This window comes from Peromyscus maniculatus, chromosome 12 (genome assembly GCF_049852395.1).
Source record: "Peromyscus maniculatus bairdii isolate BWxNUB_F1_BW_parent chromosome 12, HU_Pman_BW_mat_3.1, whole genome shotgun sequence".
Taxonomy (NCBI): Eukaryota; Metazoa; Chordata; class Mammalia; order Rodentia; family Cricetidae; genus Peromyscus; species Peromyscus maniculatus.
The window spans coordinates 62,576,239-62,596,770 of NC_134863.1; the positions used below are offsets into that span (position 1 = coordinate 62,576,239).

General features: G+C 36.9%; 1 protein-coding gene across 6 annotated transcripts in view; it reads left to right on the plus strand.

Annotated features, from left to right (window-relative positions):
* Robo1 (roundabout guidance receptor 1) overlaps positions 1-20,532 on the plus strand; it is a 997,953-nt gene that overhangs the window by 892,896 nt on the left and 84,525 nt on the right. For all 6 annotated transcript variants that reach the window (XM_016002158.3, XM_076549102.1, XM_076549101.1 and 3 more), the window contains 2 exons: positions 16,875-16,999; positions 19,351-19,522. In XM_016002158.3, the coding sequence (XP_015857644.1) occupies positions 16,875-16,999; positions 19,351-19,522 (297 nt within the window). The remainder of the gene's footprint in view (positions 1-16,874; positions 17,000-19,350; positions 19,523-20,532) is intronic.

Consider the following 20,532-nt stretch of genomic DNA (forward strand, 5'->3'; position numbering starts at 1 on the left):
AATGCAACCTACAGTCCCATTCAGAACACAGTTTAGAGAGGTGTCAAATCTTTTACTATCCCATGTCCTCACCCAGAACCAGGAAGCACAAACGTCTACTCTTCCTTGGTCTTTTAGACTTTTCTCAGCATTGTACCATATTTCTTGTCTTCTTGCTTCTCTCTAATGCAGGTATCTGACATCGCTCTGGGAAACTTCAGGTCTTTAGCAGGTTCCTTTGTCTCCATTTTATTCTGTAGACTCCTCTTCTGCAGATCCTCCTCTCTAAACCACAAATCCAGTTATGTTACTACCTTCCATTAAACTTATCATGGTTCCCATCTCTCTGTAGCAAGATCCAAGCCTATTTCTTGGGCCAAACTACCTGCTCATTCCTCCCTTCAATGAAAGTTACAATTTTTTTTTTAAATTTAAGTTGGTACATAAAGCACTACAGTTTCAGACCATGACTTTTAAATCATAATCATTAGGCTCAACTACATCTTTATCAATCAAAATAAGAACATTACAGTAAACATTTTTGTCAATAAGTAATATTTGTTTTAGTCTTATAGCATACACATTCATGCTTTGGGATTTGATGGGTTCTTAGAAAGTTGAGGAAGTATTGTCTCTGAAAAAAAAAAGTTGTCAAGAAGCTTGAAGACTTAATGGTTGGCAAAGGGTCAGCAGACAAATATTCATGAACCAACTTACTCTACTTTTGAAACATTGGTTGTAGGACATGTTCTTGGGCATTGTCCTGAAGAACAGAACTCTCTCTGTTGAGCAGTGTGAGCTGTGGGAATTGCAGTTTGGGGTATCTCTCATCAATTTGCTGAGCATAGTTCATACATAATGGTTCCTCCCGGGTTCAAAAGCTGTGCTGAACCAGGCCTGCGGTAAATCACTGAATTGTGACCATGACCTTTTTTGGTGTAAGTTTGGCTTTGGGAAGTGCTTTGGAGAATCTTCTCAGGTCAGTCACTGAACCACACCACTCATTATATACAATTCTTTATTTCATTTCTCGGAGCACGTCACAATCCCATCAAGAAATTGTGCATTGCTGTTGTATAGCATCAGAGAGGACAACAGTTCAAAAGGACAATTTTTAAGGAAAAATTTGGGTCAACTCATGAGGCGTCCACATTGCAAGCTTTTTCACCTTTCCGTTTTTGCTTCAGAATGCCGAAGGACCATGGAGTGGTCCACATTCAACTACTTGGCAACTGATTGTGTAGTTGTAAAAGGATCCAGCTTCAGTGATATCATTTGGTTCTCGTCAGCTTCTGAGGGCAGTTCTCTGTGCGTCTCCTCTTCATGGCTCTCCTGTTCAGGGCAAACTTCATGTACCACCACTGCAGGGTACTTGCATTGGCAGTTACTTAGTCAAATACCTTGTTGATGCTGCATATGGTTTCTGCTGTTTTCTATGACTCATTTTGAACCGGAATAAAAAAAATATTACTTAGATTTTACTATTTGTCTAGCATCATTTCCATAGAATAACACAAATATAAAATAAATAGTAAGTCATAAGTATTAAGTAAAACATGAAATGAGAAATGGCACATTAAATTGATGACATTAGTGAGAACAGGCTTTTCAGTTGTTCAGTGTACAGTTTTAAATGCCAACCTCTTCTAGAAATAGCTCCCAAACACATTTCTTTTCACTAGCTACCTAGGTGTCCCTTAACCCACTCAAATTGGCACAAGAAGTTAAGCATCATGGCTACAAAATGCCGTCTGTGAATGTTAATCAAGTGCAGGCCCTATTACCTGCCACCTGGGCAAGCTAACTAGCTTCTCTGAGTGTTAGTCTCCTCATCTGTTGAAAAAACAGATAAAATAACTCAAGATAATTAACCCTGAAATTCCCAGAAAAGTCCACTTGGATTAGGAAGTACTGAGACAAGAGCAGTTTCTATGGTTATCTTCCTCATTATCTTAAAAAAAAAAAAAAAAGAAAAGAAAAGGAACCAAGACCTCTTAAGATTTGTCAGATTACTTGTAATTTGCATCATATATGCACAGAGACTTAAAATGCTGGTAGATGATCAATGGAGAGTGTGGTCATTGTCTTGTATCTTCTTCAGTGAGCATTATTTCTGGCCCTTTATTCAATTTTGGACATCTAGTCCTTAGCAAGTATTTATTTGGTAGAGAGTTCTGAGTGCCTTGTTTGCCACTGCTGCAGAGAACACTTCACGGGGCAGGGACTGGGGTGTCTGGGGGGGGCATTAATTGCACCATCTTTTGGAGCATTGCACTTGCAGTGAAAGCTGACTAAATGAGGAGCAGGGAGAGTGCAGTACTTAACAGAGTGAGGGAAGGAAGTCGTGCCTGCCGTGGTGTTTCCTAAACCTGGCAGTCATCACTTGGCCTATCTTTGGTGTCCGCAGCTGCTCATCAGGAGTTGTATGAAATCATGAAAGTGTGAGTCATATGCGCAACCACAAAAATGGTTTGTGTAGTCATAGATACAGAAAACTGTTCTCAAGTAAAAATTAAATATCAAAGCTTGAGACTTAATTTACTTGTTTTGATTAGACAGATCATTTTTACATGTAGTGTGATGTTGAGGTTTCCTGGTATGCTCAATGTTGCTGACTTTCCAGAGAAAATAAATAATACTGGGTTCCTTCATTTTTATTCCATAAATTCAATCTATTTATAATACTAAAACAGCTGAATGAACTGAAAATAAGTAGGTATTCTCCATATCTGCAGGATTGCTAAGAAAAGTTACATGTGTTGGATGTGTTCAGTTATTCGTATCAGTATTATTGAATAGGTAAATGTAACTACTTATACTGTAATAGGTATCATAAGTTATGTAGAGATGAATTAGAGTACATGGGGATGAATCTTTGTTATATGCAAATGTTACACCATTTTGTAAGGAATTTGAGAACCTTTGGATTTTGAAAACCATGGTGCTCATGGAACCAATGACATGCTATACTGAGTGGTCCCTACTTGGAGGGACAATCCCTGGCAATAACAGCCATATCATGTAGCCTTAAAAATTGGCTCAATGTATATTACATTAGGAGAAATCAGCATCCCTAATCTTAGTCATTTTCTAATCAAAATAATCATTTTGAAAATAAGATAATATGGGTTTTATATCATGTCATGTGCACATGTGGCCATTTGAGAAACTACTAAATGGTTATTTCAGAATACAAATTTACAATAAAAAAATCAAGTCAATGTTTAACTAAGGAAGGAGCAGTATACTATCTAGTATAGATTTTACTGCCATCAGTAAATGACAAACTTTAAAACTTTTCTTTCAATAACAAATTCTGGGGAAAGGAAGACCTAGTTGATAAATGTGACATTTCCATCATCAAGTTCACTGAATGTAGCTTTAGCAACACATAAGATCTTTGTGTAAGGGTCACGTGCTTCCTTTGGAGCTCATATGATATCTAGGTATAAAAAGGTAATGAGAAGAAAAAAATCTAAAGCAAGACCTTCAGTTTGGAGTTTCCTTTCTTTGATGTAGACTTCATTTAAATCATTTGTTGGAACAGTCCCCTTACATTGCTGATTTCACAAAGGCTGGCAGCATAATAGTGCATTGTGTCTGATCATTAATGTGGTTATTTGAGCCAAAGCCAAAACTAATAGTGTCAAGGGGTTTTTTGCAGGTTCAGGTTGGGTTTATGAGAGTCCAAGATCCTGGTTAAGAACCGTAAGTTCAACAACATTTGCTGAAGCACATTATGAACCCTGCAAAACTTTACCTATTGACTGTAAGAACCTTGATAAAAGAGGAACACTTTTGCTAGATTGTGACAAGATACAATAAACTGCTTTGTGAGGGAATGATTTTTAATAACATATTACATATTGTGACAATCCACAGAAGTCCAGGAAAATTAGCTTGATAAATAAACATTGTTTGGAGGGGATCAGAGGACACAGACACGCACACGCGCGCGCGCAGACACACACAAACACACACACACACACACACACACACACTCCACTACCTCAGCAAGAGCAACATCTCCTGTATATATTGCTACTCTCAAAGATGATCAAAGATGATAAATTCACAAATCTTATTCTAAATACCACATTTGTGTAATTATTTGTCGCGGCTTTTTCTTACTTGTTTTGTAGGTAATTTAAAGGTAATGATTTTTTTAATGCAACAACAGTCTAGAGAGGGTATTATAAAATAGGAAACACTCAGAATATAACATGTGGTGGCACCTTGCACAAAATCTCTATTGCCAGTGAGTTCTTTGTGAAGAAACTGAGAGGCAAATAGCATCATCAGAGGTTTGATGCGGTCTCCATACACTTTAACTAGAGAAAAATTAAGGAAACTAACACCCTCACCTAACTGTTCTGAACCAGTGGTGTAAAGAGGATGCTGAACGCCACATCTGCTCTTTGCTTTACTTAATTACCTATCCTCTTCTTGTTTATTTATTTCCTAACATTATTCATGAGTTTGAGACCCAGCAACATTTTGGATTATGAAGGGTGTTTTTGTTTATTTATTTGTTTTACTTATTTCTTCTGGGAGGGGTGAAGAGCTCCTTGTGTTCTTACACCTTAAAGAAAATAGCTGTTTCACCCTAATGATGGCTGGTCATGCAATGTTCTCGCAGGTTTTTTTGTTTTTTGTTTTTTTGTAATTCACATGGAAAGGTACAGGGTTGATGTCAGTTATTTAAATGAAAGTGATGCAAGACTTAAAAACCTATCAAAAGGAGAAGCTTTCAGCTGTGGCCTTACTACAGATAATTTGAAACACTCTTGATGTATGTACCAGCAAATATTTGAAGGAATAAATAGAGCAGTCAGGAAGGAGAAATAATGGAGACACACGAGACGGTCCTCTGACAGGTTGTCACTCAGCCCTGCTCCGGTGAAGAGCACATCGCGGGTCTTCCATTGTGTTCTGAGTCTCCCATGTGATACACTCTTCCGCATAATAGTGGAGTAGGTTTGCTCCAGCCCAAGCTGTATGGATATATAACTGGGTGACTGTTTCTGGTAACCAACATTGGCGAATAACGTTGTCAACGTGGAAATATGCAATTGGTCGTGCGGATCTATAAAATATGAATTACTGAGTCTGAGAATGAAAGCGGCAGAAGTAAATTACTTTCTCGCTCTAGTCCTTGACAAATAACCCTCTCTCCAATGTTTGATTTCTTGAAAGCAATCTCATAGAATTTTAAAATTTAAAGTCAGTTAGTGAGGTTGTGTATTATTTGATAACATTAATTGTAATTCTTTGATTCCAGATTGGCTTAGTGTACTTTAAAACGCTTCAGACATAAATAAAGTAATTGACATTTTTCCTTATTTAAGGAAATTTCAGAAAGAATTATTGTTGAGTGCATTAATGACGTTTTTCCTTATAAGGAACATTGAGTTAAATTATTATACTAAATAATTGAAATTTTGATATTTTTATCCATCTATATTAACTTTTCATTATTTGTGTGCTATGATTTCAGCTATCTTGACAGATATACATGGTAATAATTAAGATATAGATAGATAGATAGATAGATAGATAGATAGATAGATAGATAGATAGATAGATATAATAAATAGTTCATTATTTCTAGGTCTAAAGAGACATTTCAGCACATTCCAAATAACAAGTCATTGTTAAAACAGTTCCACGTGACTTTGTAGTATCTGGTGTCCTTTCATTTTTTTACTCCAGCAATTTCAAAATGTGAAGCAGTTTTAAGCTTTCTATTTTCAAAAGGATTCTGTATACATTTTAAAATGAACATTTCGAAATACTTTACCTAAACTTTGCAAAAATGGATTCATGTGCCATGAGCACTTTCATTTGATTTTTGAACTTTTTTATGACTCGATAGCTAGTGCGCCAGCATAAACACACCTGCACAATATGCTAAAATAAGTAGAAGACAAAATGAGGCTGAGTAATGGCTTTGTAACAGATTTATAAGGGTAGGAAAATCCATAAATGCTTATTAAAGTTAGCTTAGGGACATTCATATTGTGTGGTCGATGCCATAGCCGGAGACTTTAGAGTGGGTGCACAATTAAACCTGATAGATGGGCCGCATTACCAGGTCAGCTCTGTGGATGGTAGAGCAGTTATTTCCAACGGTACCTTTTAAGTCATTAGTGCAAAGAGGAGATACGCGTTTTCACTCTCGCAAATATAATTACTAAACAATGTTGGCGTGACTTATATTCCTAGGAAGTAAATGTTTAAGTAATGTAATTCTATGCTGGGTTTCGGGAAACTGAATGGTAGCGACGTTTGCACACGGAAAAATCGTTTACTTGGGTACTTGCATAAAAATTAGGGAACTGGGGCCTGATATTCTGTTAGATTAAGTTTCAGACTTGGATGATAAAGATTTGATCTTTTGACTCCATACCTTAGACACCTCAGGTGATAGTTTTACCTGTCTGTGTCCTGCCCCTTTGTGAAGATGAAGTTGACTCTTTGGACATTTTTACTCGGAATATGACGGCATGTAGCACAACTCACTTATTCTCCCCATACATTTTTACATGTATGAAGTCTGTTGGCATCTAAAGCAGTGTGTCTTTAGATGCCACACTAGCACTTAGCACTTTCAGGCATTTTTTGGTTGTTGTTGAATGATTGTGTTTAGGTCATTCATGAAGCAAGCATATTCCAGAGCCAAAATTATATCAGAGTAAGGTTTAACATTTTTTTAAATAAATGTGTGATGCTATGTGATAAAGACAGCAGAAAGTGTCAAGAGCTAGAGGGGCCTGAGTTCTAGTCCTTCCCTTTCCTGATGGGTAAACTTTACCTAGTGGTAGAGTCTTCATTTTCCTCACGTGGCACAGTTGGGATACTGACTTTTTCCCGACAGCTGCTGAGGCTTCCAATGTACTATCAGACACCCAGTTGTCACGGATGGCTCTTTATTATTAAACTGGGAGCCAGACATTTACACAATTTTCACAAGATCACAGACCTGATACCTTGTGAAGATCATCTCCGTCCAAAATGGTTTTCCTGTCAGTTGGAGAAGGTTACCATCAGCCATCATGGACCAGATCTTCCAGGAAATACACCCGTTTCAAGAAGGAACTCACCATCTGTTGCATGAACATATAGCTGAGCACTTTCAATGTCCTAGAATGCTGAGACGTATGAAAGGTACAGGTGATGGAAAGCTGAAGGAAGTGATACACACTCCTGAACCCACGGAGGGTGAAAAGTGGGTTCATAACTGTATAGGGAACATGTTTTCCCCTGCATGTTAGAGATAGTGCTATCTGTTCATCTTTAACAGGTATTTGCAATGTGGGGAGTCCTTTCTGCTTGATAAACTCAAATGGCAAGCAGAATTGTTAGACACTTGGTTTCCATGGAGAGTGAAGGCTAGTTTGGGTGGCAGACATAATAGTCACACAAATGTGTAGTTTTAAACAAGGGTACGTGTTGTAAGTGCAAGGTTGCTGTGGAAAAATATAGTACTCATAGGATGTAAAATCAGATTCACCGGTAGTGAAGTGTTTCTTAAATCTTGAGCTAAAATCCAAAGAGTGGATAGGAATTAACAAACCAGGGAAGAATACCAAGGTTCTGCCATAAACAGAGGTGGAGGTGAGATGCAGTATGGTACACTTCAAATCCAAAAGGTCAGAGCAACAGGCAAGTGACATAAGAAGATACCAAAGGGTCACGCAGCGAAGCAGGTAGCTCTCGATTCTAGGAGCGTTGAGACTATATTGAAAGATTTTAACACTAAGAAGTGCTACGGGAGGCATCTTGTGTATCTTGTTTTGTTTTAATCAACATGGTTTTTGTAGAGATTAGATTACTAATTCTGGTGAGCAGTTCAGTTAGCAGTGTCAATTGGGCCCTATGGGGGACTCTTACTGACATTTTGCTCAAAGGACATGAACTGCCTTCTAAATACATATGTTTATACAAGTAGACTGAGTCAACTCAGCGTGGGTCAGAGAGGCCTCTTTTAGCAATAGGTTATAGTCAATAGGAGGGATTCCTAATTTATTTATGGTACGACGTATACTACAGAGAATAATAGACTACTGAGTTCTTAGCTGTAAAGAGGACATCTCTATCCGATACTCCTAGGCCCGGGGACATGGTGGGAGAGGGTAGAAAGATGTTAAGAGCCAGGAGATGGAGCAGAGTACTATAAAAACTTTTTTTTTTTTTTTTCTGGAAATGACTGGGTCATTGCAGTTGTGAATCCGCAGTGGGTGTGTTCACCTGTGAATGACTTGTGGTGGCGGTGGCAGGGGTGGGGGGGTCTACTTGGGAAGAAGGGTTTCAGCAGGAGTGAGAGGAAATAGCAGAAGGTAATGGGGGGAGCGCAATCATAACATATTGTACGCAAAGAAGAAACTGCCAACATTAATTTCATTTTTTTTTTAAAGTAGTAGCAGCAAATTGTTGATGGAATGAGAAACAAATTCAGGAAAGGATCCTGTATTTTCAAGGAGGGAATAGAAAGATCTAGGCTCCTGGCCTTCAAAACCCTGGCATTAGGGTATTTACACTTCGAGCTATGATCCTGAGAACCTGTGTTTTGTGGCATCCACACTGTAGTGGGTGAATGACCTAGCAGATACATTTGAATCCTGCATTCTTTAATGCACAGATACATAAAGGGCAGCATACAAATGATTGCTCTGAAGGAATGTGGGTAATTTTTGGAGGAGAAGAAGAATACAAATTTGGCCTAGTACCTATGAAATATCAGACGTTGCTCAAGGTCAGGGTGTGTGATTTGTTAGGGTATTCTCAGATTAGAGTTAAAGTAAACCAATAGCAAGGTTTCTCAGTTCTGTCTGGCACAACTGGCATCTCAGGACACATCCCTCCTTGTTTTGGTGGCTGTCCTGTGTGCTGTGGCTGGGATCAGCAGCATCTGTGGATCCGGTCTGCTGAAGGCTGGGAGCTCTGCCTCATCCCCTGCCTCCCCCGTCAGTCCTGACAACCAAAATTGCCTCCAGAGCCATTGTTCTACAGAATGACATGAGGTATTTGATCAGAGGCAAAAAGTTCACAGTGTTTTATGTATCCATTAAATACATTCTAAAATATCCCTTTTATTCTCTCTATTTTTATGTCTGCAACGTTGAAAGACATAATGACAGGCTTTTATGTTAAACTCTATCCTTTCTCTCCAAAAGAAATAATACCTCGTATTGGAGAACCTGAAGTGCTTCTGATTGTTAGTGAGATCATCATTCATGTGGGTTTGGGCTTGTAATTCTCACACACCAATGAGTGGCTTTCCTTGGTTCAAATGAAGATAGCTTCATCCCTTGGAAACTACTGTGTGCTGTGTGGCCAAAAATGTGCTTCTTCCTCTAGACCCTGTGACTTCCCAACCCATTCATATTCTTCCACAATGAGATTTTTTTTAACAGTTCTAGTCTGTCAGCCTTGTTAACTGAGCTCTAATCCACTATAGAAGAATATTTTTTTTAAAAAAAAAGTCACATGAATTTAAGGATCAATTAGAAATTAGCTGCTCCTAATAAAAAACACTAATTAGAAGGAGTGGAGATGATTTCATTTATAGTCACATGAAGAAAGCTACTATCCTGCTTATTAATGGCATGGGTCCTGCTTGCTTTACTATACAATCTTCTAATGAACTATACTAGGAATTTTAAATACATGAATTTCTTCCAATTACCACAGCAATCTTCTGTTTTCTCATCCCTCTACTCTCTCAGTGCTAGAGAGAGAACCTAGGTCAACTGTATATTATATGGCTAAGAGAGGAATACCCAATAATTTATTTTACTTATAAGGATACACTAAAATATGTTTGCCATTAGGCTTTAGGTAATGGATATTAATAAAAAATACAAAAAATCTAATCATGGTATAATACATAAATATTTTATCTTCTTTAATTTTTCAAATATTTGCTAAATTTAGCATAGGAACTATTTATGTAAACTTCTTCATCCATTAAAAATGATATTATTAGGACAGAATTTTTATATTTTCCAATTGGTGCTTGACCCAGGGCCTCACACATGCTATGCATACATGCTGCCACTGAGCTACGTCTTCGGACACTGCAAAGAATATTTTTGAAGACCTTTTAAGAACAGACTTTACATCTGTATAGACGTAATCTATGTGGAAACCTAGGTGGCAGGTTGATCTCTCCAGCTTTTCTGCTTTGCCTCTGAATGACCACTTCAAAGTCCCAGCAGAGCAAATGCTGTAAGACTCAATGTCTCCATTGCTTTGCTGTCTGCAATATTTTGTTGAAACTGCGGTAGGCAAGTAGAAACTTCTTCAGACCCTTAAATCAAAATCTGCAACCAGTTTGTGGTTCCCTGGCCCTTAGTGCTTTCCCTAGACTTCATTTAAGTTGTTTATGCTATTGTCCCCAGTGACAACGGTGTCAATGCAGAAGCTTCTCAGTTTCAAGAGGTCCCATTTATTCATTGTTGATCTTAGTGCCTGGGCTAATGGTGTTCTGTTCGGAAAGTCTTGTCCTGTGCCACTGAGTTTCAAGCTATCCCCACCTTCTCTTCTGTCAGGTTCAATGTATCCGGTTTTATGTTGAGGTCTTTGATCCATTTGGAGTTGAGTTTTGTGCATAGTGACAGGCATGCATCTCTTTGGATTCTTCTACATGCAGACATCCAGTTTGGCCAGCTTCATTTGTTGAAGAGGTCGTTTTTCAAGTGTATTTATGGCATAATTTTTTTTATCATAAGTCAGGTGTCGATAGGTTCATGGATTGGTATGTGGTCTTCAATTTGATTCCACTGGTCAACACTGTTGTTTTTGTGCCAATACCGCACTGTTGTTAAGAGGGAAGGAATAGAGGTAGAGGTGGACTCTGAGCCTTTCAATGAGAAAGAAGCATTGAGAAGAGTGAGAAGGTGAGGGTGAAGCCTCCCATACCTGCTGAACTTCATCGGATGATGAATGACAGGTTCCAAGTCACTCTGCTTTCGGAGGAATTCATTTGACATACTGCATAAACAATAATGCCACTGCCCATTTTGTAGAAAGATCTCTGTTCTCTTAATAAGAAAATGAAATCATTTGACTTGACTCCCAAGGAAAATGTAGAGAAAAAAGACATGTATGAAGGTCTTAAAGAAATGTGCATAATTAATACTTTTAGAAGACAAATGTTAAGAATTATGATTTCCTTAATGCTAGAAGAAGAATATGAAGGGTATGCAGAATTTGTTTGTTTGTTATTTACTGACACTAGAATAAATGAAATGTGGTGTGAATGTTAGATGGATTTTCACTAAGATAATTTGAACCATTTCCTGGTAATCTTGGTTGTTAAAAGCTTAAATGTTCCACCATTCAGATAGAGTTTTCTCAAGGATTTTTTGATGCTTTTAGTTTTTTATGATGGGAGATGTTTTGATAACATTTCAGGTCTTGAATAGACCATGGGAATCATCTTTTGTCATTGATTCAATATGCAAATGCTTTAGTGTGAAGTTCTTACATGTGACCCATTCTAATCCTATGGATTGTTAAGAAAACTGTAGGAGAGAAAAGTCTTTAAATGAGTGGCTTCCAATAACTGTATTGCTCTTATTTTGCTTTTTGAAATACAAAGAATTTTTAAATATGTGAAATATATAATAAGTATATATAGGAATCATTTATCTTGTCTCCTAACTTAACTATATTATTCTGATGAGATCAAGTCTGTTTTCACAGATTAATTTTTGAGACGGTTGTACAACTTCTTGTTGTTTCAAAGAAACTATGACGGACGGTTTCTCAGATCTCTTCTTTCATAGCTCTAGAGTACCCTCCTGCCATGTAAGGCAATTTCTTTAAGATATTAAGAAATATTACAGTGACCTTTCCCCCCATTTTCATTCTATAATTTGTAAACTCTTCTAAATAAGGTTTATTTTCTCCTTAAAACCAAAAATAAATTTTTACACATGTTAAATATTTCTGATTCCCTTTAAAATGTTGCATATGTGACAAAATAAATGGACAAGAAAACCTTTTTTCTACTTTGTCACTGTACTGTCTGGAAGCAGCACTCCTTGACTTTGGTTTGGTTAGACACAGGGACGTGTATCAAGTCAAATTAATTTTGGTTTGGGAACTATTTACTTGAATGAGATTGATTGCGGGTTCCTACTGTGATATATGAAGATCTCCTGCATGTGAAAGCACTGACCTATACTGCTAAAATAGAGAAACAGAGTAATTGCTTTCTATTATTTTAAGTTTACATTACTACATTAAAATACATCCTATTTGAGCGTTGAAAATGAATAATGTGATTGTGACTTCTAAATATGTTATGTGTTTTTCCTGTTTTCATAATTTCTTCATTTTTATATGCATATTCTCAACTAAAAATATGCAAGCATGTGAGCTCAGTATATTTTAATAGTCTTTCAGTCATGGACCAGTATGATCTACCTGATGCTCATGGACAAGTATGACCTGCCTGGTGCTCATCAGAAATGCAGATTCTTAGAGCATACCTTGATCTTTGGGGTCATTATCCATTTGTATGAAGGTCATTTGTATAGATAGTCAAGTGTGTGAGCAGCATGAGTTGAGTGGAATATCATTACCAGTGTGAAACTTACAAAAGTGAATTTATTGGTGGATCTATTTGGAAATTAACATTCTTTGTCTTTAAAAAGATGCTTATTCTATTTTTGTGTAATCTTAGCAGCTAGTATTTATAATATTTTTAAAAATCCATTACATAAAGAATGTGTCACCTGGTGGCAAAACCTAAAATCGTTGAAAGATGCTTTATAATGTTATAACTGTCAATCCATTGTAGCTCTACCATTTTGTCATAGTAGAGATTTCAAGATTCATTTCTATTTTCCTAAGTTATTCATGATTGTGCTTGAACTGCTAACAAATATTCATTCATGGACAGTGTGACCAGTGTATCTAAATATTAATGTGTTCTTTATGTTAAAGGAGAACCATTGTTAAGTCAAATCTTACTACTTTTTCTGTTTCATTTTTTGTTTGTTTCCTTATTTTTATTTATTCCATGTTTTCTTTTTTTTTTATTTTAGTTGGGTCTGGTAAGTTGACATTTTATTGGCCATCTTCTAATCACCGTGTCACTGTGACTGGAACTTCTCTTCCCCTTTCCATCCATACCCTTCCATGTCCTTCAACCAATCAGCCTCCATGTTTCACTTGTCATTGGCCACAAAGACAGACTGCACAGAATAAATCTGCAGGAAGTATGGGTAACTGTGACACAGAGTAAAGGTAATGGGTTTGATAACTTTCGGTCTTATTAAGTCATGTAATTTCTTCCTTCCTGAAATAAGGGATAAGTCATAAGATTGTGTCTTGGGGAAGGACAATATCATTTTATGTCTCTGTATCATCAAATGAACAGAAAGACATGCTATGAGAACGATTTGACTTTCTTTGTTTCATAAGATCCCATTGATAGACTGTTTTGTAACTAGCATTCAGGAGTCCTTAAAGTTCAGTTCCTGAGTCACCTTGTGCTTGGAGCTTCTTAGTGCTCACTTCCATTTATTTCTCTGTATGAGGTTCATTTCATTTCATATACAAAGTACCCATATGGAATATCCAAAATTTGCTTTTATATTATTTTCTGTAAATAAAGAGGATCAAGGCTCTTGGCATTTAGTTTTGAAGAAGATCGATTCACTCGGTGGATTTGACAGAATGCCATGTTGAGAGAAATTACCACCCCAAAAGACAGACCAGACTTCATTTTCACCTTAAAGAAATCTCTCTCTTTGTTGTTAAAGGAAACACAGATGTTATTACTTCATATTCATGCAGATAGAATGAGCTATCCAGTAATAGAGTATGTTAGACACTGGCTACATGAGCTACTATTCACAACTGAGGAAAAATAATAAAAATTTGAAACAATTGCAATTGATTAAATTATTTTAGATAGTACATCAATTATTCAAAAAGTATTAAAATGGTATGTTAGTATGATACTGTTAAAGAATGTTATGTAGCTTGCATGGTAGAATTATTGGCAGCTTTTCTTTTTCTTGTTTGACCATTTACAGCACTTAATACATTATTATACTGGTTACATCATTAGTTACTTTGAACACAGCTAACATAAATATTTTAGAATTCAAAAGCCATTACAATGTATAGTCATAAAACATCAAGTCTGTGTATTTGGTGAGTCTCTTCATTCTAAATAAATATGTATTAATAGAAATATATTTGGTCCATTTTTTTCCTTAAGATATAACTATGTCTGACATCTGACATACATAGGAGGGAGATAATTTTTTCTGTGTTTATTTTTTAAAGCATGGTGTTTCTGGCTTCAAACTCTTAGGCTCAAGCAAGGCTCCACCTCCCTCTGGGTAGCTGGGACTGTAGGTTTGTGCCACCACACTCGTCAGAGGAGAAGTTTTTAAAGTTTATTTCTAAGAAGTCTCTTGTGGCTGATGTCACTGTTGATGTTGGCTTGAGACTATGCCTACAGAATATAGTGAATCATTTCCAAGCAAATATCCTGTGTAGAAGGATTGCTTCAGGATAAATGTAGTTAGCATAAGGGTTTGTATTCCTTTTTCCCAAATAAGTCTTTGAGGTTTGAGGAGAGCTGGCATTTTATTAAAGAAACCATTTCTGGCACACAGTCTCAGGCGAGCTCCTGAGAGTTGGGATGGAGACCACCCCAAGGCTTCGCTTGACTAAGTGGTTTGAACATTTATATTTTCCTACTTGGATTCCCTTCATATTGGAAAGTCATCTGCTCCCACACATCTAATTAATCATTTGGTTTTCCTTCATTGAAAGAAACCAAACTCTTGACTGGATTTCATTTCTTCTTCAGTCAGTTTTGAGTCTCGTGGTCTCATCTCTGCATCGGTTATTGTAACCCCTACCTAAGGAGGAAAAAGCTCCTGTTTGGCTTGGTCCAGGAGGGGACATCCCCAGGCAACCCAGCACATGCCTGTTATTAGGCCTGGGTAATGACAGCGTTAGCTACCTTCGAGACAACTACTCAATTACAATCACAGGTTTTCTACAAAGAATTATAAGTTAGAGTTTCAGTTTGACCACACTCAACTCCAACTCTGTCTCCTGACTCTGTATTTTATCTTTTGTAAGTAAGAGGACATTTGAAAACATTGGACCTGATGTTGCAGGTATCCTGTAATTTTCTAGTCAACTAGTCAACTGTTAGAGTTTCTACTTAACCTTCAATTTAAAAAAAAAAGGCATAAAAGAAAATACATTCATCTAGAAGTTAGGAGACCTAATTGTTTTCTTCAGTTTTTGTTACGATGCTAGCCATGAGCAAATCACATTACATTTCCTTCATACAGAATTTTTATATTGATATATTTATGATTTTATATGAATATAGTGATGCATATATTCAATAGGTTTTAATATGCCTTTGTGATGTACTTTTGTAATTGTCACATATGTAGTATTTGTTATACATACGTAAGTACATCAGATACAATTGACCTGAATATATAATGAAGAAGAAAATTGTCTTTCCAAATCCTTTTTATTAAAAAAAAAAAAAAGAAAAGAAAAGAATCATTCTCCTTGGTTCACCAAAAAATAAATAAATAAAATAAAAAAAGAAAACAAAGTCATAAATGTAGAATAGGTTCTACATGAGAAGAGGAAGCAGGCCACCAAGAGTGGAGGGGGACCAGAGATTCATGGAGGCAGACATGATCAGATCAAACACATCATATGCGTGTGCGAAAGTGTCAGGATAAACCCCATTATTATGTCTAATTCATATATGCTAATAAGAAAGCTTGTAAAAAGAAAGGAACCTTGCTCTTGTAAGCATTCCTGCATGTAATCTGAATGTGAGTTTCGATTCAGATTTGCTTTAGGGAGTGTCCTTCAGTGACTGACATAAGCAACTGAAAATACTTTTAAGGGAACAATGGCAGGTCGGGGCCAGGCCTTGCACAGTCAGTTCGAAGAACCCAGGCCTGTGTAAGCTGTTAGTGGCCTGGCTTGAACTGAGCTGATGGGGAATGATTAGCTTTTCCAGACAGCTGATAAGAAGTGGATTTGGAAAGTGTACACATTAGGTAAAAGGACTTACTCAGTACGTACTGTTTTTCTGTGCAAAGCCCGGGCCTAAAGCAGGCTCTCAAGTCCCCACCCAAGGCCTTGCTCTTTCTATCAGCACATCTACCTTTCAGCTGCCATTTGCCCTGAATGTAACTGACGCAATTTTCTGACACTCTATTGACTGCTGGATGAAGTGGCCATTCAAGGCTGTATAAATCAAACAGTTTGGACAAAGCTGGCAGTATTTCTAATGTCAGGGTGAGCAGATGTTTCGAATTTCCCCTCATTTCCATACATATTCTGTTTGAACATGCCCTTGCCCATGTAAATGAAGGAGGCATGCGCCTCCACCATGGCTTGAAATCCGCTTCTATTCAAATAATTGGACTGAAGATGTTAAATGGCTCTAATTTGCATGGTAGCCTTGCAGGAGCTTTTGAGGTAAATTAAAGTAATTTCAGTCCCTGCTGTATCAGGAGATCTTGTATATGTGTGATTAGAGTTCATTCACCTTGAAGCAGCTTTAAGTGAGAAAAGATAATATTTATTCATACAATTTTCAGGTATGATTTGAATGTAAAGGGTCAGCTTGTAGCTCAAGAATTCTTGTCAATGTGAGGATTAATTCCAGGTCTAGGTTAAGTAATAAAGCTCTTCACAACACGACTCTCTTTCATCCTATAAATATGCACTTAGCAATTTTACTTTAAATGAAGGGTGGGAAATGGCCGATTATTATAATGTGTTGTAGACAATAAAGGCAGAACTAGAGACACCAGGAGACTGAGTAGGGACTGTGGTGACATGATCTGATTCAGCGCATTTTGTTCCTTCAGAGCCGCCACATTTTGTTGTGAAGCCCCGTGACCAGGTTGTTGCCTTGGGACGAACTGTGACTTTTCAGTGTGAAGCAACTGGCAACCCTCAACCGGCTATCTTTTGGAGGCGAGAGGGGAGTCAGGTATGACCATTTCCTAATTTTTTTTTAAAAGAAAATACGGGAACTGGCTTTCTGAAAACAATTCCAAGGAGCATGAAATTAGATAACAATCATATTAGCAGGAAATGAGAAAGTCAGATACCTTGGAAATGCTTAGAATTAAGAAGGAAGAGAAAGTTGTTCCCTTTTCAATCCTCAAAGCCAATTTTATGCCTTATTTCAGTCCACGGGGTGGTGTGCATAAGTCACTGTTGTGCCATGTAAATGTCCCTTTTATTTCGAAACCGTCTACGTTAAATAAAACCTAGTCTCTTCTCTCTATATAATTCAATTGTCATTTCTGTTATTTGGGTATCCGAATAATAAACTTAAGTATATTTGAAAAAGAGATGATGATTATTACGTGTGAGTTCTCTAGGAGCTCTCGAACCTAAAATATCTTCTGAAGCTCCAGATGCTGGAAAATTCTCTCTAGCATCAATACCATGCCCCATAGAGTTCAGTCCTCTCCGGTCTTTAAACCTGTCATGTGTGCTCATCGCCAACAATTAGATCCTATCTCCTAAACATACCATAACCTAGAACAGCAGTTCTCAACCTGTGGGTCATGACCTCTCATGGGGTCAAATGACTCTTTCACAGAGGTCGCCTAAGACCACCAGAAAACATAGGTATTTATATTACAATTCATAACAATAGCAAAATTACAGTTATGAAGTAACAATGAAAACAATTTTAGGGTTGGAGGTCACCACCACATGAGGAACTGTAGTAAAGGCTGGCAGCACTAGAAAAGTTGGGAAACACTGTTCCTGAACATAAATACCTGTTTTGTCAGGCTTCAGCTTAATATGGAAAAACAGTTGGACAGTTTAAATCTCTTCGTATCTCACCTCTGTGATTTTTCTTCTTAAATAAGGTGAAATGCTTTACTTGTGAGAAATTAATCTCACTCATTTTTGGTCATTCCTTGGCCTGTCTTACTGCTCCTGTCTTACTGACTCAGTATTGGGGATTTCGTGGTTCTGCTTCTAAAGGCAAGAAGATCTAAAGAGCAAGAGCATAGCTTACTGACTGAACTCCATGAACTTTTATGAGCAATCCTACCAACTTCATTAATTTTATCTTCCTCTGGTTGACAAACATTATAGGATGTAGGTTGTCATTTGAACTCGAATATATTGGTGGGCCCCAACATATTCCATTTGATATCACAAGACTGTTTGCTGAGAACAAGTTAGAGACAAGAATTAATAGAGCAAGAAGAAGTAGGGTGGACTTATGGAAGAAAATCTTTCTAGCAAAAAGTATAATCCACTAGATGTCCTTTTTGCTAGTATGATAGTTTGGCTGAATTAATTTCCAAAATTTGTGTTTACTTTGGTTCAACAGTACAAATTGCTTTGAATAAAAAAAAAAAAGGTCATTAAAACTTGATAACCCTTTCACAGGGGTCACCTAAGACCACTAGAAAACATAGATATTTACATTACCATTCATAACAGTAGCAAAATTACAGTTATGAAGTAGCAAAGAAAATAATTTTATGGTTGGGGGTCACCACTCGTGAGGAACTGTATTAAAGGGTCACAGCATTAGAAAGGTTGAGAAACACTTCTCTAGAACAATAATTCCTGTTTAGTCTCAGCTAACCCTTTACAAAATGAGCTTTGCTAAATAGCACCAAAACTTAAAAAACAAAGCAATAGCAATTTTGTCAGTCAGGAAAAGTTCAATCTACCTTGTTTCTTGAGATACACCACCATGAAATATAAACTTCCAAGAATTTGAATCTATTCATTCAATTCCATATGAATTTCAAAAACTCCATAACATGCATTCTTATGTCCTAACAGGAAAAAGAAGATGTGCCATGGCTAAGTGATTGATAAAAGTTCCAGAATACTAGTGACTGACAGCTGGAAGAAATGCTTGTTATGGAGCCAAAGTGGCATCCTTGAACGTAGTTTATAGAATGAATTTAAATTTCATTTTGTTCATGTATTAAAGGTCTTAGAGTTAATAAGACTCTTAGCCATTTATATGTAATATAAAGTTGTTGTAGTTTGCATAATTATATTTAGTCTTCTTATATGTTCAAACTGATGGTTATAAAAATGCACATTGATATTGAGAATTTTAACATTTTTTATATAACTCCATCTAGCTTTGTATTATTAAACTGTGTTTAATAATATGTATTTATACATGTGCACATCAATATGTGTGGATTTGTGGTGGAAGAATATTTAGTTTATAGATATATGTATATGTTTATACATATATTTGCAAATGTACATGTAACTGTGCCAAAATATTAGAACCTGGCTGTTAACCTGTTTTTATTCTTTCCTCCCAAATTCTGGTTTTAGAATCTGCTTTTCTCATACCAGCCACCCCAGTCAACCAGCCGGTTTTCAGTGTCCCAGACTGGGGATCTCACTATTACTAACGTGCAGCGGTCTGATGTTGGTTACTATATTTGTCAGACTTTAAATGTTGCTGGAAGTATCATCACAAAGGCATATTTGGAAGTGACTGATGGTAAAGTAAAACATTTTCTTTTGAAATACCCAAATTACCTTCTAAGAGAGCCTGTGGATGTTCTCATGCAAACTTCACCTTCTTCCTTACAGTTCTTTTCGTGTAAAGTACAGAGGGTGTCGATACGACAGTATAGACAAATTTCTAAACGGTCTTAATAAATAAAAAACACGGAGCCAGAAATGTGGGCTAAAGCCTGAGAGAAAGATCAGAGGAATAGGACACACCATGAGCTAACCTCACCATACCAACTCCGCAGCTTCCAAAGAGAGCTTCTTCCTGTCTGCTCATGTTTATAAGCCTTTTCTGTTCTGTTCTCTCATTGGCTCTCTTAGCCCAGCTCCATCATTTCTTCTTCCTGCTCAGCTCTGCCACTCTCTGTCTGTCTGTACAGAACTTCAGACCTCTGTGGTTAAGTAGTGTTGGAATTAAGGCGTGTGCCACCACACCTTGCTCTGTTTCCAGTGTGGCCTTGAACACACAGAGATCCTGCCTGCTAAGTGATAGGATTAAGGGTAAGGGTGTGTGCTACCCCTGCCTGAATTCTTTGTTTTCTTAAAATTGGTTGCTATTTCCTCTGATCTCCAGGCAAGCTTTATTTATTAAAGCGCAATAAAAATATCACCACACAAAAGTAACTATATTGTTCTTCTTTAACTAATACATGCTGTACTTCTCTATCATCTGTTCTGATTTCTGAAAGCAGAAAAATTCCCCAGGAATAAGTTTATTCTAAAGAGCTGAAACAGGAAAGTGTTCATGTTTTAGACACACAAAAAGCAAGACAAAGTCACTTTGCAAATCTCTTACTATAAATCCCCATTTCTACGATTGTCTCTAAATTAAGAAAAATAAGAATAAAAATTTATGAAGCAGTAATTTTTTTATTTTGATTCCTAATAATCCAGTTTTCAACTAAGGAAAGTAATGTATATCCCACATATCATATCTATCTAAATTTACTGAGATAATACAAATCCAGAATCTGATAAATAACAATATGATACTTT